The sequence below is a fragment of the Sinocyclocheilus grahami genome, unplaced genomic scaffold (assembly GCF_001515645.1).
Source record: "Sinocyclocheilus grahami isolate Dianchi unplaced genomic scaffold, SAMN03320097.WGS_v1.1 scaffold579.1, whole genome shotgun sequence".
Taxonomy (NCBI): Eukaryota; Metazoa; Chordata; class Actinopteri; order Cypriniformes; family Cyprinidae; genus Sinocyclocheilus; species Sinocyclocheilus grahami.
In genome coordinates this window covers 931,048-954,700 of record NW_015505758.1, presented here as the reverse complement: position 1 = coordinate 954,700, position 23,653 = coordinate 931,048, and the positions used below count along the sequence as shown (strand labels likewise).

The 23,653-nt window shown below is 37.6% G+C and overlaps 3 protein-coding genes across 9 annotated transcripts in view; all 3 read right to left on the bottom strand.

Annotated features, from left to right (window-relative positions):
- Window positions 1-4,511: 4,511 nt before the first annotated feature.
- Window positions 4,512-6,682, bottom strand: LOC107556822 (mitochondrial import inner membrane translocase subunit Tim10-like). The gene is made up of 2 exons (XM_016240053.1): window positions 6,444-6,682; window positions 4,512-5,137 (listed from the first exon to the last, which is right to left on the bottom strand). The coding sequence occupies exons 1-2, from the start codon at window positions 6,512-6,514 to the stop codon at window positions 4,942-4,944; spliced, it is 267 nt and encodes an 88-aa protein (XP_016095539.1). The 5' UTR covers window positions 6,515-6,682; the 3' UTR covers window positions 4,512-4,941.
- Window positions 6,683-7,201: 519 nt separating this feature from the next.
- Window positions 7,202-15,529, bottom strand: LOC107556813 (uncharacterized). Of its 2 annotated transcripts, none has more exons than XM_016240033.1 (6): window positions 15,484-15,529; window positions 14,936-15,056; window positions 13,504-14,339; window positions 10,539-10,986; window positions 7,795-9,975; window positions 7,202-7,702 (listed from the first exon to the last, which is right to left on the bottom strand). In XM_016240033.1, the coding sequence occupies exons 2-6, from the start codon at window positions 15,036-15,038 to the stop codon at window positions 7,383-7,385; spliced, it is 3,888 nt and encodes a 1,295-aa protein (XP_016095519.1). In that variant the 5' UTR covers window positions 15,039-15,056; window positions 15,484-15,529; the 3' UTR covers window positions 7,202-7,382. The 2 variants fall into 2 exon arrangements, with proteins under 2 accessions (XP_016095519.1, XP_016095520.1); XM_016240034.1 differs by lacking the exon at window positions 15,484-15,529 and adding an exon at window positions 15,153-15,246.
- A 1,201-nt stretch (window positions 15,530-16,730) lies between these two features.
- LOC107556814 (catenin delta-1) overlaps window positions 16,731-23,653 on the bottom strand; it is a 37,951-nt gene continuing 31,028 nt past the window's right edge. For 5 of the 6 annotated variants that reach the window (XM_016240036.1, XM_016240037.1, XM_016240038.1 and 2 more), the window contains 9 exons: window positions 23,300-23,365; window positions 23,065-23,192; window positions 22,010-22,160; window positions 21,676-21,871; window positions 21,378-21,568; window positions 21,195-21,242; window positions 20,468-20,550; window positions 20,091-20,191; window positions 16,731-18,893 (listed from right to left, as the gene is read on the bottom strand). In XM_016240036.1, the coding sequence (XP_016095522.1) occupies window positions 20,132-20,191; window positions 20,468-20,550; window positions 21,195-21,242; window positions 21,378-21,568; window positions 21,676-21,871; window positions 22,010-22,160; window positions 23,065-23,192; window positions 23,300-23,365 (923 nt within the window). In that variant the 3' untranslated portion in view covers window positions 16,731-18,893; window positions 20,091-20,131. The remainder of the gene's footprint in view (window positions 18,894-20,090; window positions 20,192-20,467; window positions 20,551-21,194; window positions 21,243-21,377; window positions 21,569-21,675; window positions 21,872-22,009; window positions 22,161-23,064; window positions 23,193-23,299; window positions 23,366-23,653) is intronic. The other variant, XM_016240039.1, reaches the window with a different exon arrangement.

The window sequence follows — 23,653 nt, the reverse complement described above, 5'->3', positions numbered from 1 at the left end:
TTAAAGGGATAGTGTCTCGAAATGTGGGCTATGCACATATAACCAATTGACCTATCGGTAAGTATACTTGTCAACCCTCCCGTTTTTCCCGGGATTCTCCCGTATTTTACCATTCAATCCCGCTATCATCCCGTTTAAATATTTTCCCGTATTCCTCCCGTATTTTTAATCTCTCTATTTAAAAAAAATCCCACTCGGCGTATTTTATGTTTGCTACATTCGCTTCCGGTAAAACTCCCGTAATTTTTATGCCCCAAACCTCGATATATGAATAATCACGACAACAAATTCCAAGGCTGTCCAGTTGCGAGATCTTGTATGAAACGCATCTTTCTCACACAATCGACGCATACAAATTTCAACCCATTTGTGCCCTCAACTTTGTCAGCCCAGTGATGCTATTGATATCTGTGCAGGGAGTACCGCGGGAAAGAAACAATGATCACTGGTAGAAATGGGAGGAGAAGACCCAGGTGGTGCTCCAGTGAAAAAAAAATATATATACATGTAAATTGAGATATAGCTTACACTTCAAAAGGCTATTTAATTGATTAAATATGAGCGCTTCAAAGTCAGGTGCTGCGCTGCTTTGTTTACTGTGGTTACGGGGGAAACCAGTTCCTGGAGAAAAGCGCCACCTGCTGGCGGAGAATGAATTTGCATTTTTCAATAAGCCCTTCTGCTCTGTTTAGACCAAAGCCAAAAACGACCCTTATTTTTACGCAGAAAACACGCAGTTGTAAATGTGAACTGGTGGATCGACAAGAAGACAATGAATTATAAAACTCTAAAGATATAGCCTACACTAAGATATATTTATGTTACTAAATGAATATAATTTTTTTATAATAATTGTTTAAATTAACATAAAAATAATATAATATAATGTAATATAAGATACAAATTGTTACTTTTGACTATAACAATTAAATATTCCATAGAGGGAAATATAAAATATTTTAAAGGGGTCATATGACGTTGCTAAAAAGAAATTTATGTTGTGTATTTGGTGTAATGCAATGTGTTTATGCGGTTTAAGGTTAAAAAAACACATTATTTTCCACATACTGTACATTATTGTTTCTCCTCTATGCCCCGCCATTCTGAAACGTGTTGATTTTTACAAAGCTCATCGGTCTGAAAAGAGAGGTGTGCTCTGATTGGCCAGCTATCCAGTGCATTGTGATTGGCCGAATACCTCAAGCGTGTGACAGAAATGTTACGCCCCTACCATACTGTGAATCTGATGCTGTGTACCGGTGCGATGAGACAACACCAATAAAACCCATTATAAACGAGGCATTTGTTGCATCCAGTGGGGACATAATTACTGATTATAATGACTTATACCAGTGGTCGCTAACCCGTCATCGCGATCGACTGGTAGATCTTTATCACTGTCCCAGTAGATCCCGAAAAAAACTGTAAAATAAGTACAAAAATGCATTACATTTATGGGGTTATATTAATGTATCACTGAAGGGAACTATCTTGAGAAAAGTTTAGATGGCAATGACATTTTCTTCTCCGTATAAAGCGCAACTCTGTTTGTTTACAACAGTAACCAAGGAAACGCTATAGTGCGGTCGGTTCAGAAGCAGTGTTGCCAAGTCCGCGGTTTTAACTCTGTTTGTTTACAACAGTAACCAAGGAAACGCTATAGTGCGGTCGTTCAGAAGCAGTGTTGCCAAGTCCGCGGTTTTACCGCGGAATTGGGCTACTTTAACACTGTTGCTGCGGGTTGTTGTTCAGGTCCGCGGGTTGACGCGACCACCAAAAACGTGATATTTAGTCCCTGGAATGTGAATTTTACTGGAAGATCCCCGCCGAAAAACGTGTATTTTACCCCCGGAATGCGATTTTTAAAGGTGACCCCCCTCGAAACGCGATTGGACTAGTTTTATTGCGAAAACCTGGCAACCCTGTTCATAGGCGCCACCTGCTGTCAGAGAGTGCGTCTCAAATCTGTTTTTGTTTCGTGCAGATGTCTTATGTAGCAAATAAATAAATAACACCTAAAATCAGACCATTCTGTTTTTGTTTTAAATCCTGAAATTAATCTAAATGAAATCAAAAACAACGGCCTGTGCAGATCGTGATTAAAATGCAGTGGCTGCCTCTAATTTCTGGCTAGATATTTTTTGTTTAAAGCCAGTTTGTTTGTTATAAAGCAAATAGCCAATAAATAAATTTGCTTAAAAATCAGTATCAGTATCAGAATTCATTTTGCTAGTTAAAAAAAAAAAAGAAAGAAAGAAAATTAAATCTGAGTCAGCTATGATCGGCGCATCACTAATTAAAATACTAAGTAAAAGGCCTCAAATTTGAAGTACAATCTGGGATGTCTTTTTCTATCAATTCTTCAATAGGTAGATCTTGTCTTTCATAAAGGCCGAGGTCAGGGATCTTGGGCCTAAAAAGGTTGGTGACCACTGACTTATATTGTCTTTTTATGCGTTGCGTATCGCGCCGCGTAAACATAAAACCATGTCTGCATTTGTGATCAGAGACACGACAAACAACAAGCGCTACTCTACACTGCTCAAAACTCACGTTTGAATCGTCAGTGGCAAATTCTTGAGTGAGGAACAGCCGGCGGGCTTGAGAACGGCGCGGACGGCGGATTCGACGAAGGAGCGGCAACCACATGTGACGACCCCGGGCTGGACTCCGCTTCGTCCACGGTGAAAACCGATCCGGCGATCCACAGCACTAAGTTTATGTATTTCCTCAGCGACCAGCACGGATCAGCTCTAGGCATGACGAAGCGGATATCGTCCTCTTTTGGAAGTCCAAAGTAGTTTCGCTTTCACAACGAAACACACAGCGTCTTGCACGACATGTTTCTTTGCGTGAACATTTGGGCGGTGTTATGCAAATCTTCCCACACAGTGACGTAGACATGTGGGGGCGTGTTTAAACAAGGCGTTTAGGAGGGCGTGGACAAGTCTTCACTTTTATAAAGAATATCTCTTTGGGTTTGAGACTTTAGTCTTTGCAACTTTAGGGATCTTATCTATGCACGAACAGCTTGTAACACTCCAAAGAGAAAGGAAAATTTGAAATTGCATCATATGACCCCTTTCAAATAAATATGGTGGGTAACTCCAAAGTCCCTTTAAGGTAGGGTATTTTAAAGTTTTTTGGTAACTCGAAGCGAGGGTTTACAGATCACAATGCAAGCGGGAGAAGTCTCATATTACGGTCGATCGCGGATGACAACATCCCAGATCAACACTGTTCATGTACCGCAGGGTACGATTAAATTAATGTACATTTAACCAGTTTAATATGAAGAGGCACTCAAATGTACACCTTCGTTTATGTGTTTTTGACCTACACTGTAACTTACATGACGCGAAAACAGTCCGCTATTTAGCTTTGTACGTTAGCATGGACTAATGAACTTTAACGTTAGCTAGTTTTAGCCAGAGATACCTTGCTGAAACGCAAGATGACATTAACGTTCTGCTTGAGCAGAAGAAATTTGTAACTTAATGAGAGTATGACAACCAGAAAAATGAAAGTTTTTGTCTTCATTGGGATTAGGGTTGAATGCTTAGGAACATTTTGCTCTGTTTTGTTTGGGTTTAGGAAATGTAATAAAATAAATTATATTGCCTATCCTCTCAGGATAACTGGAATCAGTGTTTCAAGTACACCAGGTAAATAGTTTTTCCATTTTTGTAGCATAAACACCAGCAAACCGATGCGCGCTTCGGATCCTCCAATGTTTCTCTATGGCGCTGCCGCTGAAACCTAAAGATGTCCGAGTTCCGCGCCCCGTGCAACTGATACTCGACTGCCATTGGCTCATCTGCGTTCGAGGGGAGGGGCTTACCGATAGGACAATTGAAAGACGGCCTGCTTGGCTTCTCTTGTTTGTGAAAGAACTTGAGGAAAAAAAACTAACATTGCTATCAACACACCAGTTACCAGGCACTGCCTTTTACATGAGTCACAGTCTTAATTTAACATACTTTGAGAAAGCTTGAAATAAATGTCTTAGAAAATACAGAACATTTACCATTACCCAAACCATATGTATATTTAAAAGAACTGTTTGCCAAAAATTAAAACTCTGTCAGCACTTAGCCTCATGCTGCAAACCTGTATGCTCTTGTTTTTCCATAAAGAATCGCCAAGCAACTGCTTTCCATACAGTGTCAGTTTATAGTGGCCTCCAAAACCGATCAGGAAAGTCTCACTGAGAACGGAGGATCTGTTACATAAGTGGTTCTTAAAGATGATGAATTTAGAGACACTTCTCCCTGGAAAGAATTTTAGCATACTGACAGTCCATCAGTTGCTGTTAACATGCTGCCAGCACATTAAAATAGTATTTAAGTAACTGAGACTTTAAATGAATCCTCTTTAAACATAATAAATAAATAAAAACATTCTCAACTGTCAGGTAACCATCCTGCTGACACAATTTTATTTCATAATTTCTAGAGCATGCTGTTTTTGGCTAATTTTAAAGAAAGAGTCGTAAGTGAAACGGAATGGTAAACATTTTAATTCTAGTGAGCAATAAAGGTACATTTTGTAAAATGACTCGGAGAATATCAGAAATTACAATGATCAGTGTCAACATTAAAAAAAAAAAAACTATTTCACAAGGACATCATTTCACAATGCTTCACAAATTTACCTACACAGACAACACTTTATTTCTGTGATGTTAATAATGTTCATGCCAACAAACTATCAACAGCTCGTAGGGTAAAATGTACCCCACCTCCTTCCAAAAGTCTGGATTATTTAGTGGCATGTCTAACAGTGAATCAATATTTGTCGCAATATTGTTCTTATTCATGTTATATTATTTATATCCTTAGCCACGCTGCCTGATTTCCCCGTTTGGATGTCCAAAGTGCCCATTCCTTCCACAAACCCCATTCAAAGGCCTTCAGCCCCCCCTTAGAGTCTGTCTCAGGTCTATCCAGAGCCCACGGCGGCCTTCCTCATCACCTCCTCATCCTGAACAGAGAGCTCAGTGAGTTTCCGACCAAGTCTCTCATGCAAGTCCAAGTATTTGGAAACACAGCGGTCTAGACACACAGCTTCCCCCTTTGAAAGTTCTGCCTCCTTGTAATGAGGCGGAACACATTTCCTGTGACATGCATTGGTCATGCTGCATGAGGGGAAAAAACACAGGACAGATGAGATGGTACACATTTGGTTATGTAATGTATAATCTCAATGAAACAATGTTCACCTGTATGACTGAGTGAAGTACCTATACTTTTCATTAACTCGTCCCATTATTTTGTAGAGACTACAAGGTTTGTAACAATGAATTGATCAAATCGATAATAATCGAGAATGAATATGATTATTGACTAATTGCATTCACGGAAACAGCCAGGCACGTCATTTTACTGTAGCGAATAATAACACATTTGTATGGACAAAACTCAACTGAAATATAGCAGAGGACATAGAATGAGCTCCTATACGTCTGTAATAAATCATATATTTTGCTATATTAAATGTATGTTTAAAATTCTACATATAACACAAGTAATTGTATTTGTTAGAGCAGTAACTGTAAAGGGAATATTGTAATGGGGTATAAATATAATTACAATCAGATGAGTGATTGTACCTCTTACCAGTTAACATGTTTTTTTTTCATTTAGTGCATATAACTTTAAAATAGTACACAAACATTTTTTTCAAAGAATGTAATGTTTCCCTTTTTATATACAAATAATGAATAGTATAAACTACATTTATTCACTACATTTGTTGTCACAGCCTTCAATTTGTAGGATGTGGGATAGCATTTACAGCGAATACGCACAAAATAATCGCAAAATCTGCTAATTACAAAAACTCTCACTCACTATGAAAATGTATGCTTGCTTATCTCAAGGGCACAGGCTAACACTCTGGAGATTTTTATATACTCGTAGGTCTGACATCCTGCCATTTATGTAGGCAAAAATATTGGTCTGTCTGCTCTGACGGGCCAGAAAAAGTAACGACGATTCGAGCTGGTCGATTATTTGTAAACTGTACGAGTGCATACACCTTGAAGTTCATACTAGTAACGTAACCTTACTGATATGCCAGATGATACAAAAATAGTTCATATGAACGGAAGAAGACTGTGAACCTGCTTAATAACTGAATGCATTTAACTGTCGATAGCAGTACTAATGACACTGCTACAGGTTACATAGTATAGGCTAACAGCAAAAAGCAAGTTTTATCGTGTTCTACATTATCTAAGTATGCGATACTGAGCAAGGCCTGGTGTCTAGATCTAATAATACAATTACAGAACGTATAGCCACATTGCATCTACAATATACTATTCAATAGTTGCGTAACCTACTACACAAGTCCATATATTTCGCATGTCATATACCGAGAACGTAACTAATCTGAAATCATGCTGTACACATATAAAAAGACCACCGTAGGCTTCATACCGGTTATACATGTCAGCCATCATTTCAACCTCCAGCTCCGCGGCGAGCTGCTGCGCTTTCATGGGGTCCATTCCTGCAAATAACCTTTCGGGTTACCCTCACTAAAAACCCACCGGGCAGAGCGTGGGTCCCGTTCAACAAAGAGCTCTGACAGCCTGCTTAACCTTCAGAGCGCGCGCTTGACCGGCGTTAATACCCACGTGGATCCTCCTATCCATCCATCCAGCGTTGAAATTGGTACTTCCGCTGACAATAAAGTTTTCTATTCAAAAACACTGCCGTTTGCATCTGATTGTGTTTTGTTTTTATTGATAGTTTTTTCTTTATTTTAATTATATTTTATTTAGCTATTAGCATGATTCTCGCATTCCTATTGTGATTACTGGGGGGAAATTATAAATGTGTATTGAAACCACGCTCTCAAAAAGCAATTTCTAACTGAACGTGTAGTAGCTGTGCTACTAGAAATAAAAAACTATATTTGGTACCACCTTTTTATTTATTTTAAAATGTCTTAATAGTTCTAGGGAATTTAATATTTTGGGAATATAGGTATCCTTGGGAAACATTATTTTATGTTGTACGTTTTATTTTACACATACACTATATAAGATACACAAAGTAAGACCAAAATAATTATACCAAATAGGTATCGTAATGTACACTAAATAAAGCACACATAGAAAAGTGTAATATGAACTTATATCAATGTATTTTAATTTACATAATTTTAATATAGAACTAAGCATGTATGAGACGATCAAAAATAAATTGAATGAATTGACAGGCTAATTCACATAAGTAAGATCAAATTGACAAAAAAAAGAGAGAATTCTTCCCACCATTTGATATATTAAACCTTTGGTTAAGAACTTGGCTCAAACATCTGCTATTGGCTTCAAAATGCTAAACATGTATTCTTAACATAAACATAAAAAATCATTCTGTCTCTTCTCCAGTGACATCTACCTCCTCCTCTTCAGTGGCATCCAACTCATCCTCTTGGTCCATTAGACCCTCAGCAGGCAGTGTGACAACCTGTCTGGCCACCAAAAGCCCTAATGGATCTTCTACGGACTCCTCTACAACATCTACTTCAATATCTTCTTCATCTAAGTGGCAGTCATCTCCTGATTCTGAATTGGACATCACCGTTAAGATATCTTCACTGCACACTTTGGGGCTGTGAAGGGATACTTCAGTCTGGACAGAAGGAGCATCTCTGCCTATTATTTCCTGTGTGTTTCTAAGTTTCAGAGCTATGAGGTCAAAAGAGAAATCAGGAATATGGATTATTAATAACAGAATGTACAAAAATGTTGAATTATAATTCTAAATTTAGCCATTTTACCTCTGTTTGATGCATCATCTGCAGTCTTAGCACTTGCGATGTGTCCTTTACTCAATTCATCTTCTTCCAGAAGGGTCTGTCCATCAATCATCTCAACACTGTATTGGTCCCCCTCCACATCAATTTCATCATCATCCAACCCATTAGTGGTTTCCCCACACCCATCATCTGAAGCAAGCAAAGCATTTTCCTCTACAAATTCATTTGCCCTCCGAAATTCAGTTTCTTCTCCTTCCATAGTTTCTTCAATCATCTGAACCGCTTTGCTCCCACCTGAATCCTCCTCTTTCTCTAAACAGTCGGCCACCCAGCTATCCTCCTGGGTGTTAACACTATTTGCTGCCTGAACGTCTTTGTCCATGTCTGATGTCAACTCAAATGAACACTCATTAGAAACTGTAGCTTCAGAGTTTTGTTCATCTGGTGTACTATCAGGATTCATACGGAAATTCCTTTCTATTCCCTCGATCACTGTCAATTCGTTGGAAGAAACAATGCAGTCTTTCTTTGTAGGTGACATTGCATGATCAGCACCATCAATATCATCAGCCGGCATCATAATTTCCTTCATTATATCCTCCTCAGCTGTGAACGGGACAGAAATCTCAGTCGTTTGGTCCTGAGTGTCTTTTCCCATCTCATTTTGGGAATCACTATTCTGTAACACAGTGGCTGTAACCTCAGTTGCCGTTTCTCCATCTTTAACCGAATATTTTACGTTTTCTGGCATGTCTCCACATGACAACGGTGACCCTACTTGGTTGTCAGATACCTCCATATCTTCCTTCTCGTTTCTCAGCATAGAAGTCTCTGCTTTTTTCTTACCACAAATGCCCTTTTCGATCAGTTCACTGCTATTCACCACTAATTTACTATTCTCATCTTCACTTTTCCCTCCTCGGAATTTTTGAAGGCGAAAAGACGTGTCTCGCAAACTTGATGTTAGCTGCTGATCAATATTCGGAGAACTCCTACAAGCGAGGCTTTCAACAGTTGGAAGAGTCTGATGTAAAATTTGATCAAGGATACTTGGTCCCTTCGCCTGAACAGCATATTTTAAGTGAGAATTTGGGGTTGTCTGTGCCAAATTGCTGTTAACATCTGTTTCTTCCATTTCTGTTGAGTCTTTCTCCTGCTGTGTATTTGGTTCTTGCTTATTAACCTGTTCAATCTCACTGTCCGTCGTAGTTTTTTTCACTTCACAATCATCTTGTCCTGACGTAGGCAATTTCTTTGCATTGTTGCACAAGTATTTTTGGGGATCTACGGAAGTATTTTTGGATCCTGGGGGTCTGCCACGACCACGTTTCACAATACCAGTGTCTTTTGATTTAGGTAAAACATCTTCATATTTTTTATTGGTGGTACGAGGCATTTTCTTACTGAGAGGTGAAGAAATGTCTCTTCTTCTCTTCACACCTGCAGCTACTTTTCTGTTTGCATTGATAATTCGGGTACTCACTCGGCGTGCATTAGAAGTTGATGGCTTAACGTTTTCACTGTGGGGTTGAACTTGATTCTGATTCTCTAGGTTTTGACACTCTGTATCCCCATTCACTTTTGACTTGTGAGTTGCAATCCTCTGTCTTCTCGTCCTTCTCTGCTTTGGGTGCTCACTAGCATCCTTCACATCATACTGAATGGTGTTTGAACTACTCCCACTCATTAAATCATCTTGTGAAAAGGAAGTCTTCAATTCTTGATTTTCTGAAAGGTCAGAGCACGATCGATTTTGGCAGGCGATGAGGTCAGGCTGTGGATGTGGGTAGGAGGAATCAATCATCGAGCTTAGAGGGAAGTCCAATTTCAGTGGTGACTCAGAAAGCCACAAGGGAAGGTTTTGCGTTTCTACGTCCTGCCTGTGTGATATTTCTTGTGTAGGAACATCACTGTCTCCCTTATCTGATTCAAGGGGGGAAAGGCATCGTAGTAGTTTGAAATCTGGCCCGTCATCCAGTATGCTGGTCATACCAAGCCTTGGCATTTGACCTGCTGCAGGAGAAAGGTAAGCTAGGGCGGTTGTGGCTTTTGGGGTTAAAAACAAATCTTCTACCAGTGAAGGAGTGGAGTTTCTTGCCACAGTTGCCAGATTCTTATCATTGTTCAAGTCGTCCTGTCCAGGTGACTGAGTCAGGAGCTCAAATGTATTGGATCTTGACTGATTTTGAAAGCCTGAGTGATCTAAAAGAAAAACAAGGAGTAAAGTGCTCAATGACAAACTATTATTATTATTAAGGAGTAAAGTGCTAATTTCTCTACTAAATCAACCCAGAAACATGCAAATCAAACAAAATAAACAAAAACAATCACTGTAAAACAGTAAATAATATCATAGAGAATATAATATCATATTTATGAATTATAAACCATGATGACAGGTTTTTATAACCTTTTAAAGTATTAAATGTTTATATTTGATAGTTACACCACATGACATTTAATTCAATTTAAACTTTTAACTATAAACCTGACCCAAAGACTAAGACAAGCATATCACATGCTGTTTGGGTTAAGCAAGCATGTGAAGAATAAATTAAATTAAACAATGACAAAGAGCAAAGTAAGAAGAGATGCAATTTGTGGGTCAAAGAGGGAGCTGAGAATGTTGGATGTTTGGTAAATGTACTAAGTGCTATACTAAAAGCATGACAAAGACAGCTGGGAGCACTGCAACATAAAGAATGTACACTTGCATAGTGTAAAGCAGCACCACAAACCCAAAACATGTCAAGATGATGCTTTACCTTCATCTCTTTGTCCTGGTGACCCAACTGGTACTGCAGTTTTGCTAACATCAGATTCCTTCATCTCTGGCTCGCAGCTTTGTACATAAAGACAAGCACCTTGAGCCGATGCCTCAGCAGCCCTCTGCTGACCTTTTGGATCTTGAAGAAGACCTAGCTGGTCTTGCTCATCCAGATTTCTGTCTATTGGCATCAATGGCAGGATGTTTAAACCCATCAACATATCGTCCAACATCTTTGCAATATGTTCATCAGATTCATCTGCTTGGGGAGGGCTTGAAGATAATTTTGGTATATCCAAAGGGGAAGAGACAGAAATGTGGTGTGGGGTATGAAGACATTTATCTGAAGAGGCATGCGTGGAAGAATTAGACGGTGAAATAGTCAGGTCTGTCGGTGGTGTGAGAGTTCCAAGACTTTGACCAGGAAGTACACTAGGTGGGCAGCTCTTTAGTCAGATAAAAAGTAAAAATAAAATTATGAAATGAACACAAATTAAATTTTTCTATAGAAATATATATACCATAACATATTTAGCCAAATTTGTTTGCTCATATAAATGCAGTTACATGTAGTTTGTATTATACATACAGTATAATTACAATCAAAAATATAACTCAGAGACTGTAATTTACAAATGTAAGTTTTTTTTAAATGGCATCTATGACAGTTTAGTGGCATACTAAAAGTGATAATGTCAATATATAATGTAATATTTCTGAGTTATATGATTTTTTTTGTACTAAAGATGTGTCATCTGTGCGAATCGGCATCTCTGTAATTTGGCGGGGTCGTATATAATTTTTTCAAGGTTTTTGTTTCCTGTGTGCCTTTTTATCCATCTTTAGTGAAGAATGGAGGCTGCATTGGAGTGTTTTGATAGTATTTTGGGTGCTGGGTCATATTGCTATACAGGGGTGGTTCTAGGACTTCATCCACAGGAGGGCTGAGCCCTCAGACAGACCACTAGATACAAAGATACAAATTACCTAAATTAATTGAAGTAAATATACACAAATATCCATTAAAGCTACAGAAGTTACTTAATTAAGAGCAGCGAGTGATTCTCTCTTTTTCTTTTATTGTTTGATTAACATTATTAACATAAGAAATGCACGGGTCCGTTATATTAATGCACATCCGATATTTTCTTAACTATTTACGTTCACGTAAGACGTAACCAACTGTTTTTACGTCGATACTCGTCAAGACAGCCATTCAGACATAATTTTGTACGAATTTGCTCAAGACGTGAAAAATAACTCTCTACACCTGAATAACTTTCAGGTGTGTGCGCACACAGAGACGATCTATGACAGTGCGCGAGTACCACATTGAGATCTCTTTCATGCTGTCTTGTGCTTGAATAGCTTAAAATCACTTAAATGTTTAAACTGACAAGCCTTAAAACACTTGAGAATGATAAACTTTCTTGAGAAAGCAGCAGGCCTGATCGTTCAGATAGTTTTAGGGGGGCTGAAGCCCACCTAAAAAAGGTCTAGAACCGCCCCTGTCGCTATACATCATACAACTATACAATTTGCAGAAAGAGAAATCTGAAAACCATCAGAAGAGCGAAAACAAAAAGAATGATTAGATGGAGATAGATGACATAGCAGCATGCAGTGAGAAACATTCATATCTGGGAGTTTAAATTCGAGTGAAATCACAGGCTTCGCTTATCCCATGCGAATGCGCCACACGAAACTCAGATGTGGGGGGTCATTTCTAAATCACGCGAGGTCCCCAGATACTAATCCCGTGCGAATAGAGCTTATGGCTACAAGATTTCCAAGTCACTAAAAGTTCCAAGAGACAGAGCTGGCAACCGTATTCATAAGTTTAAAATGTGTTATATCAGAAAACCTTTGAGGGCGTTGAAGAAAAAGCATTATACCATCAAAGGGAATAAAATACTTGATCAGAGCAACTAAGAAAAACACTTGATTTACTGCCAAAGAATTGCAAGATGATCTGATGAAAGGAGGGAAAAACATTTCAATGCAGAGTATAAGACAGACACCAAACATGCATGACCTTCATGTTGGGACATCTTTCTGAACACCACTCTTGATCAAGAAGAAGAAAAAAGGCTGACTTGAATATGCTAAAAAAATTATTTGGATAAACCTGTGAAGTTTTGGAAGAACTGTAATGAAGTGATGTGACCAAACAGAAAGATTTATGTCTAGTGCAAAAAAGACAAAGCTTATGAGCAGAAGAACACCATCTCCATGATCAAAATTGGAGGTGGACCGGACTTGTTATGGGGGTGATTTGCTGTTAAAGGAAGTGGAAATCTTGACTGTATGAAGGACATCATGGATTCTTTGAAGTATCAGGACATTTTGGCAAAGATTGTGATACCTTCGGGTGCAGAGACTGAAGCTGATGATCATTGGACTTTCCAGCAGGACAATCATTACGAAGTATACATGGCTCAGGGATCAGTGGTAGAATGTTGAGTGGCCTGTTCAGTCTTCAGATTTAAATCTCATTTTGTGGAATTTGAAGAAAGATTATCAGTGATCTGGAAGTTTTTTCAAGCAAGGAATGGGGCACTTAGGGGTAAAAAGTAAAAAGACTTTCTACAAAATTAACTGTTGGGGATTGACTAATTTTGTACATGAATGTTTAGAGCCAATCAATGTGATTTTTTTCATTAAATTTACGTTCTCAATCACTCAAATGTGTATTAATAAATGTTCTTGGACGCCTTGGTTGAACTGTTTTCACAAATATTTGTTCACGGCAGCAGAATGTTTTACAGGTCGTGGTGGTTGAATCATTTTGATTGCAACTGTGTGCGTTTTGTGTGTGTATAAAAATATATATGAAAACATTAGTGCAGCCTAACATTTTTGTGGAAACCATGATGTTTTTTTTTCCAGGATGTGTATATATTTCAAATATATAAACTATGCTTTGTCTAAATTGTGTTATAAAGGTAAAGATAAATCCGTACCTGAGATCGAAGTCCACGCTCTTTCACTTCTTCTAGCTGCTTCTCGCTCTCACCTTGAACGGAAACGAGGAGGTTGCTTTCCCAGCAAGCTCCGCTCCTCCTCAGTTTTATCTTTAATTTAAGCTGGTCCAATTTGGCCTCCTTTTGTTCAGCAGTAGCACATTTTTGCCTGTTGTCTGCCTCTAAAAGTTTCCGGAAGTTTTTGCCTGAAATTTTTATTTGTTGCCGAGTTAATTTTTTTAATTGGCTTTCTCTCTTTGCCATTTCCCACCTCTTCTTATGCTTTGTTTTATGATGATTTGATAGGGATACTTCTGTCACGACAGCGTGGGAAGGAACAGTGGCATTACTGGTGCAATTAAAACCTCTAGTTGGACTAGCTTCATCAAATAACGACAATGATGGCAAATCAGACTCCAACAAGCCACAAGGTTGCACTGAACGTACTGGATGAGCACTGCTCTGTATCTTTAATGGCTCAGACACGGTTTCACCTTCCTGGCTATTCACATCTTCCGTCTGTACACCGATCTCTCTCCAACATCTCCCAACATCCGCAACTCCTCTTTCCACACACACTCTCTTTTTTTCAAAAAGGTTTTTAAGACCAAGTCTGAAGGCAGCAGCCATTACTTCCTCATATTCGCTCTGACTCTTGATCTCCATTTCCCCCGTATACAGGAACTTAACTAGCTTTAGTAAGACACAAGATCCTACAGCCTCAAGGCTCAGAAGCCTGTTCTGCCCTGCATGTGGAGCAGGGGAAGTGGAAAGGACTCTAGAGAGGACAGGGCTTAGAGCAGCTAACACACAACTGTGAGCTGGAACACAGACACCTGAAGAGTTGAAAAGATTTAAATGATAGTAAAAGCATAGGAAAAATGATGTCAATTACCACATTACAGGCAAAGGTTGTCTCAGATGTAAAATAACAGTAAACATAAACCAAATGATTCTTTCCCCCTCACAAAGGGCTCTTTTTTCGATTCTTAAAATGTCAAATTTAAAACCATTTTAAATTACAAAAATGGCCAAGCTAACAAATCAACTGCCAAAAGAGAAAAACACAAATCAAACCAAATTAAGCTAAATATTATTGGAAGTATATATATTTTTTTTATTAATGTTGTATCATGAGCCTTCAAAAACTGCTAAAAAAATAGTTTGAAGGAAAAAAATAAATAAATCAATGGTGTGCTGAATAATAAAAATGAGTTAAAGTCCAGAAAATTAATTTACAGCATTACACATTTTTCATTTCTATGATTTATGTCTATGGTTACCAACTGTTGTACAACTTGGAAATCATAGCAATGACATCAGGGTCTTTCTTTACATGATTTGTTTACAAGGTGCAAGTGATAAAGTTGACAGCTTTTCCCAATGACACAAACCAAGAGCTGGCTCTCTGCAACACAAGATGATCTCTTACCGTCTGTCTGTATTAGTGTGTCGCAGAAGATGCTTCCCTGCTGCTGCTTCTGAAGTTCACCAAGCAGGAATAATGCAAAGTCAGGATGCTGATACTGCAACATGCTGGTAGCAACTTCAGACTAAAACACATTTAGAAACGTAAAACCAAACGTTAAAACTGTTAACGATCCAGAAATAACAGCTTTCTTCAATTTTGCAAGATAAGATTGACTTACTTTGTGTTATTGATTCAGATACAACGGCTGATATGAATAGTTTTGTTTTTGTTTTATTAAATTTACGTAAATATTTAGAGAAGACAGATGAATGTCTGAGGATCAGGCAATTTTGATCTCAATTCAACGTCTTTATGTTGTTCGGTATTAAATGGCAAAGAAACGCAAGTTCAGCCATACTCTCAATCAAGGTCAATTAAGCCTGATATCGCGAGTATTATTATTATTACTGCAAACCCGTCGCGTTTTCAAACGCTAAGTGCACGTGGTTCATCAAAACTTGCTAAAATACCCATATTATAATCCAAAATACACAAATAATTTGACATACTCAACACAGGTGATCTGTAGGACACGTGAGCCACTGCATTACAAATCTCATGTCAACCGAGTCGACTCTCTCTCTAGCTCTACTCATCAGCAGCTTCAGTGAGATTTTCAGTGACACGATTCTTTTGAATCAGTTCACCAAAAAGATTCATTCACTGATTTGTTCGGTGGCCTGTCTGCACGTTACACCAGTAGGTGGCGCCATGTGTGAACATCTTGAAGGAGTCGTATTTGTTCTCGCCTTCTTGTGCTGAAGTCTGGACCATTCATAAAATGTGAATAAAACGTGATAATTATATATATATATATATATGGTCATAATATTATTGTATAACATTAATAAATACACAACTGCATTTGTTTTGAAAAATCTCTGCTAAGTACAGAACCTAGTACTAGTAGCAGTGAACCTAGAGAAACTAGTGCAATGTTTACACTGTAAAAATTAGCGTTGGTTTTAATAGTTCTGAGCAGAGCCTCAAGATGACTTAAAATAATTTTAAATAAGCATTAGAAGTTAAAACAACTAAAACCCAACATATTTTAACCGAACTTTAATTCACCTCCCCAAAAGCGGTTTTTTTTTTGCGTTTTGAAAAAAAATTGAGGTAACGTTAGCCTAATAAAAAAAAAATTTGATCATGTAATTAATAAAAACCTTACAACTATGGTCATTTTTATTATACATTTACATTTTGTCTAGTTACGCCAAACTCACCAAAATATTTAATCAAATAGTAGATTTTTAAAAATAAACTTTTATCCTTTTCGAGTACGTGACTGGAAGACTCATGTAAATGCATTACCTTGAAAAACATTCAGCTCTTAAAACTTGTAGAATCTACAGCATGTTGCAGTTAATTTACAGAATATTTGAATATTGCTGTGGACAGTGGGTGGCCTTAGAGTAGGTTGAGAACCACTGGTTTAGTTGTTCACCAGTAATTTAAGATGACAACTAGCAGTTTATAATTTTTTCATTCAACTTAACATGTTAAGTTTCCACTGCCTCAACTAGTTTTGACAAGTTTTTATTTTATTTTTTAGAAATACTTAAGTTGAATCAATTCAATAATATCATGTGCACCAACTATATTTCCCAGTAAGCAGCTAAACTCCATAAGGTGTTGAAATAGATTTATCAAATTTCTTAATGTCAAACTTTAAAAAAGAAAATTTAAACAAATGTATTCAATGTGCTAAAAACACCATGTGAAATCACACAAAAACTCACTGTCTGAACCTTGGAAAAAAAATCATTCTTTTATTTAAAAAAAAAAACAATAACAGTATTGCTAAGTTACATGTTCAATCCATGAGAGAAAAGGTGCAATGTTTAAGACCAAAGGTAAAGTGTTGAAATACAGGAATTATGAATCAAGATCCACATGTTAGTGTTGCAGAAACATGTCAACTGACAGCACATGACAAAGAATTTTTCCTTTCGTCTTTAATTAAAAGATATAAACCGTAAATGCATTTATTTAAAAAATAAAACTGATTGCATATGCATTCACCCACAACATCCCAGAAAAACAAAATCAGCCCCAATCATAAAATATAGAAAAAAGAGCAACAGGACAAAAACCAAGAAAAAAAATATAATTAAAATTAACAAATATTCTCTGGTATATATAGTTAAATGTGCTTTTATTTTACCTATCTTATTTTCTCATCAAGCAAGAATCAATATCTGGCTAAATCCTGCCTGAAAGAGATGCAATTTTTTGTAATTAAAAGATTCATTTATCTGCCTCCAACATCGAACAATCGATCGATTCCTCGAACTTGTGAACAGCCTCCTGCATCAGGACTCGGACTTCTGGCTCACATCCATTTAGTCAACAGCCAACCTTTCCTTTACGAACTGTAGTGTCGCGAAGGATTAGATTGTGGATTGGCAGACGGAATTAAAAAGGCATTGGGGGAAAAAAATTAATCTTAAAAATAATAAATCCATTGACCCCTAGTGCTAGTTTCCATTCAGTAAATATCTACAACAGACTTACTGTGCATTTTGAATATGCAGTCTAAGAAACAAGCACTGTACTTATGGATCTCAAAGAAAAAAAGGAAAACAATGCATATACATCCTCAAATGTACACTCGTTCACTCTCTAAACAGACAGGCACTGAAACCAAGAGGCAGAAGGGTGGTCGAACGTCCCTGTTCACCGCTTATTATGAACACACACTCACACGACGCGTTGAGCAAGCGAGGCACTCCAAGTATGCAGAGTGGATCTGTGAGACGGTCATATTTACACATTCATTTATATTCAGACAAAAATGAAAATGCACAAACTGGGTCCACCAGCAGGGCAAATTCACAAAGTACTGAAAAGTAGGAGCACTGATCTAAGACCAGAGCTACAATTTGTCTCAAAGTTAATAGGTTTTTTTTTTATCTTCTCTTCTGTGGCTATTTTCTTGTATTTATTAAGAATGAAGGGCAAGTTACTTTTGAGTTTCCACAAAGAAACTAACTGTTGTCAGTGACAATTTCAAAACAAAACACCAAAACAAAGGGAGGAAAGAAAGAAATAAAAAAAATATTCGCAAAACCGCTCAATGGAATGCTTTGCAAATTTCACAACGTAAGGAGTCCCAAAGAACAAAACTATACTCACCTACCACTAGAGAACTTTCTTGAATGCTACTGGTTTAAAAAAAAATAAAAAATTCTCCCAATCAAATATCCCTCTGCCTCTTCTCTAATGCTTCATCAACGCTTTCACAACAAACCCTTCCTAGAGACTGAACACTCCACGAGACCATCCAAAAAACCACAGATGGATAACTAAAGGGGAATTGGTGGTCGTCTAGTGCTTTTAGAAGACAATGACCAAAAAAAAACAAAAAAAAAAAGGCCTCATGCCCATTGCAATGCACCAACGAGACATAAAACTTACTGAGAAAGTCTATATACATTATTTTCTGCAGGCCACATATGACTGATGCAATTTGGCATTACATTTTTTCCAATGTGAACCACAAAGCAGGATGAAGCAAAATAATCAAAACACCAACGCCATACTATACTTGTGTTCTAATAGATGCATAAGCCAAAAAAAAAAAAGAAGAAATTATTTATAAAGCTCGATAAGATGGGGATGTGACTAAATAGAGTTTGTAGTCCCTAGTGTTTCTATTATTTGACATGAAAAACAGTGGCATGGACCAAGATCGAGAAAGGAATTCATTGAGTCCATTTTAAGTAGTGGCTGTTTGCAATCACATTGATCTCAATGAGAGCAGGAGAGTGACAACATGAGAATGTTGAAAACTACTGAAGGGTCGTTGCAATTAGTGGCTATGGTCCCATAAGTGATGAGAACTGATCAGAGGCTCAGCAGGGACAGTAGGCAGGAGGAGGAAACTCACGGCGGGTGATGCACACGATCAGTTTTTCTGTGGACAGAAATAGGATGAGACGTGAAGGTCAAGCGTGGTACTCTCTTACATTAGGTTTACTAATAACAAAGGAAAACGAATCAGTAATGTGTCAGTTGCGATGGGAATTTGTGCGCATTACACAAACATTACATCACCCATTTTATATGGCAAAGTGATGACGGATACAACCGCTAAAACATCAGTCATGTGACCAAAGAGGACACATGAGAGGAAGAGATCAGTGTTGGGGAGAAACTAACTGAAAAGTGGCAGTGCTACTAATGGCACATTGAATGAGCTGTTTTCTGAATATATATATATATATATATATATATATTTTACGTAAACAATGTAATATTAAAATGTACATACTTTTTAAATATTGACTTTTTCAGTCATTTGTTTTTGACTGTTCAATTTAAAGCGGTCATCCTATTTGGCATCCTTTTTTTTGCACAAGATAAAAAGAGCTCAAATGAAAAATCTAATACAAGAATACATTTAAAAATACTAATAATTTGAGTCCATTTTATATGGTATTTTTTGCGGTGAAATATTGACTTTTCAGTTTTGTTTTTTTTTCTCCTTCAGTTGTTCACTGTAAATTTGTTACAAATTAAAGCAGATTAATAGCAAATGAAAAAGCTGAAATTCAGCTTTAAATTCAAACAAATTAAATGTATTTTAATTTTTACAATTAAAGCGGTCATCCTACATGACATCATTGTTTTTGCACCTGATAAATATGGCTCTAATTGTAAAAATTTAAAGAAACGTTGAAAAATAAATTATAATTGGAGTCCATGTTACCTAGACTTTAGTCAATATTTCACTGCAAAACATCAAAAACAAATGACTATATATAAAATTTAAAGTGTATTAGTTGTTTTTATAATATGGCTCCATTTGTAAAATTTCACTATAAAATTATATTTGAATAAATAAATTATTTTAGTAAGCAGCTTGTATATCTAACTACTTTTAAGTAGCTGTAGCTTGACTGTGAAACGGTAGATTCCCAACTACAAGCTCCTCCAAATTTAAAGAAGCTTCCCCAACACTGGACAAGATTTACAAAAATTAGTAAAACCATTTCCACTCAAGTACAGAATAGCAAAATACTGTTAATGAGGGTTAGGACCACAAATACACAGAGGCACACATACACTTAAATATACACATGAAGGCCATGCAGAAGGTGGACACACATACCATGCGTGCTCATGCACTGAGTGGGGGGGAGGGGGAGTGGCCTAACCATCATAAGAGTCCAACAGAGGTAAAGAGCCCCGCCTCTCCCCATACATTCCTCCCTGAGAGTCAAAGAGAAAGAGAGATTGACAGAGGATAAAAGAAAGGGAAAGGCATCCAAGAAGAGGTGAGTGATAATAGAAGGAGAGGGGAATGAGAGAAACCTTCTTAGTATTATTAGTGAAATCACAGAAGGTTAATAAGTTTCAGGTTGTGCAGTGTGTAGGTTTCAGGATGTCTAGTGTGCTGAAATGCTTGTGAAGGAAGTTTAGTGAGAACAAGTTGTTTGTTGTGTGTAACTGCACAGGAGTGGATGTTCCCTTGCAGGTTTGTTTTACCTGAGGTGCCTCTCTGTCAGAGCGATCCAGAGTGTCGTCTAAAGTGTTTCTCCGTCCTCTCTGGTCTAGCGTAGAGTAAGCATCTGCCACCACAGATAAAAAGCATGTGTCACTGATCTCACACACACATAGTTGGGGAAATACTTTTTTGTTTTCCCAAGAAAGTGATACTTTTATTCAGCAAAGATCAAAAGTGACCATTTAAAACTGTCTTTACTTCTTTTACATATAATTTTTGTGCTTTTGAATTTTATACATTCATCCCAAGAAAAAATAAGCCAGCATATTAGAATGAGTTCTGAAGGATCATGTGCCACTGAAGACTGGAGTAATGATGCTGAAAATTCAGCTTTGCCATCACAGGAATAAATTACATTCTAAAATATATTCAAATAGAAAATGGTTATTTTAAATTGTACAATATTTCACGATATTACGTTTTTTACTGCATTTTTGATCAAATAAATGCATTCTTGGTTAGCATAAGAGACTTTAAAGACATAATTTTTTTTACCAACCCCAATGTTGATGCACATGATATTTATTACATTTTACACTTTATATGTAACATTTTATAATCAATTTAATTTTAAAGTGCATACTGAAGCAAAAAGATACAAATGAAAAGAATTGCAAAAACTAAAACCACTGGAAAATGTGGTTGAAAGTTCATTTTAGACCTTGTGTATAAGCATTAAAGTTTGAGAATAAAGTATGTGTTTTATACCTGGTCCCATGTCATTAAGAGGAATCATGTCTCTGTCCTGTTTGCCCCCTAACAAAGAGACCCAAACAAAGTCAGATCACAGAAACACTGAGATGTATGCTGCATGTCCATACAGCCGATAAACACCTGTTTGTTGCGTGAACGCACTAAAGAGCATCCAGCGGGAATGTGTTGTGTTCTTACCCCTGTCTATTAGTGGCAGGGTGCTGTCCTCGTATCCCCCGTTGCTCCGGGTGTTGTTAGGAGGGTTAAGGTTCACCATGAAGTCTGTTTTTTTCCAGCCGTCTTTCTCCAGTGTGCGGCGGAGCTCCTTGAAGCCCCACACGATCTGCAGCACCAGCCCAGCACCACGCGCCTCCCGATCTGAACGGTTGCTATAAGGGGAAAATACAGATGATTGTCATTCACAGTTAAAATACTTTTTCCTCTTCCAGGTTCCTATAATGTGACCAGCTAGTTATTAAAAATCACTTAAACATACCTGTCTTTGTTGATGAGCACCAGTCTCTCGATGCCCTGGGAGCTGCGCAGGGTTTTGGCCGCATCCACGCTGGAGCCGACCACCTCCACCATTGTGCTGAGAACAGACACCACCGTCTCCTCTGAGAGCGTGCGCACAGGCTGACTCTGACCACCGCCGGGCAGATTGGCCACCAAGTTAGGCACTGCATGCTTCCCTACACAGAGAGAGGCAGAGTAAAATACACTGGGATTCATTCATTGGGACTGTACAGATACGGCTAATTTAATGTGAATAACACTGAATGGACATAAATACGAAGGCTGACACAAACAAACATCATTTGCTCACATACCTAGCAGCTCACGGTTACGAGCGTCAATGGCCAGGTTTCTCAGAGCTCCAGACATGGCTCTGACCACACGGTCATTCCCATGAGACAACAGCTCCGTCATCATCGGCAGGCCATGCTCCTGTCTCACCATTGCTCTGATGTACCGCCCATACTGGAAAGATAAGGAGTAAGTAGTACTGATGAAACTGTCAGATTTTACCTCCTGATGAACCTAATCAAACAAATATTAACTAAGGAATACATCATGATAGACTGGAGCTGCTCGATTATTTAATAAAAAAAAATAAAATTACAATAAATCAAGTAATTTGGTCGGTATTGCGATCACAATTATTTAACTCAGTGACTTTGGAAACATCACAAATTTATTCATCTTTTTAACACAGGATTTCTTTTAACTTTAAATACAACTGAACTGAAAAACCCTAAAAAAAACAAAAAAACTAATTACACACACACGCATATATATATATATATATATAATTGTTTTATTTTGATTGACTTGTTTCCATAAATTTTGAAAGCCAAAATTGTTACTGAAACAATTTCAGGTAATTGCCCAGCCCTATGGATCATATAAATTATTCAAACTGATCACCTGGGTGTGTATATTCAAGATTAAATCAATACCCTTGGAATGTGTCAGCCAAACAGAATCAAGAATTAAATATGGCTTATATATTTCAAAAGAGGTTAAATTATACTTTCATTTACTTTTCCCCTGATGTCCACTTATGAAGTTCAAGTTTTTTTTGTGGCAAAATATTTGTTTCATTAAAATGTAAAAAAAAAAAAAAAAAAAAAAGTTAGAGGTTTTGAATGAATAATTTTTGTAGCTCAATTTCCATAAAACCTTGTTTTTTTTGTTTTTGGACTGGAAAATTAATTTTGAGATCTGAGAGTTGGAGTAGGTCACCAGAGTAAATCAAGCTTTTATGTAAATGAACAATATGACCCCTTTAATGTTGAATGAGTCTAATACGCTCTGGACCGCAATAGCAGTATTTTAACTACACACAAAAATGCTGAACGTTTCAGAACGACTGGGTACTCACAGTCCAACGGCCTGCACACAGGTTCTGCACAGCCCCCGCGGCGGCTTCAAGAACCGACAGGTTCTTGCTCTCTTTCAGGAGAGAAGTGTACACACGCACAACCTCTGGCTGGAACAGCAATTCATAACCTACAAAACACAAATCATTACACTGTATTTAATCTAGTATTTAACTACAATACGAGGCAAAGCGAAACTATCAGTGTAAGTATTCAGAGCCATCAAAACCTTTGTACCTTTGGCTGGTGTGCTTCTCTTTGGAATGTCAATCGTATCTGAAGTTCCATCATCCTCTTTTTTTCCTGAACAAAGCAGACGGCATGAGCAACAAGCAAAATAGAGATAAAGTGACACACAGAAATCTTATCCGCTGTTTAATAGTAGTGATGTAATTTGAGACAATTTAGAAGCATAAGTCTGAAGAAAACCTTCTCCAAACACTTAAAATGGGGATTTTCTTTAGACAAAGACTTTTTCTTTCAGACAAAGTTATAACACAGGCTACATTTATTCTCCGAGGAAAACCCCTTAGAGATGTGATTTAATGACGGATGACTTCAAGCCCCAGTTTACATCGAGAGAAATCAAAG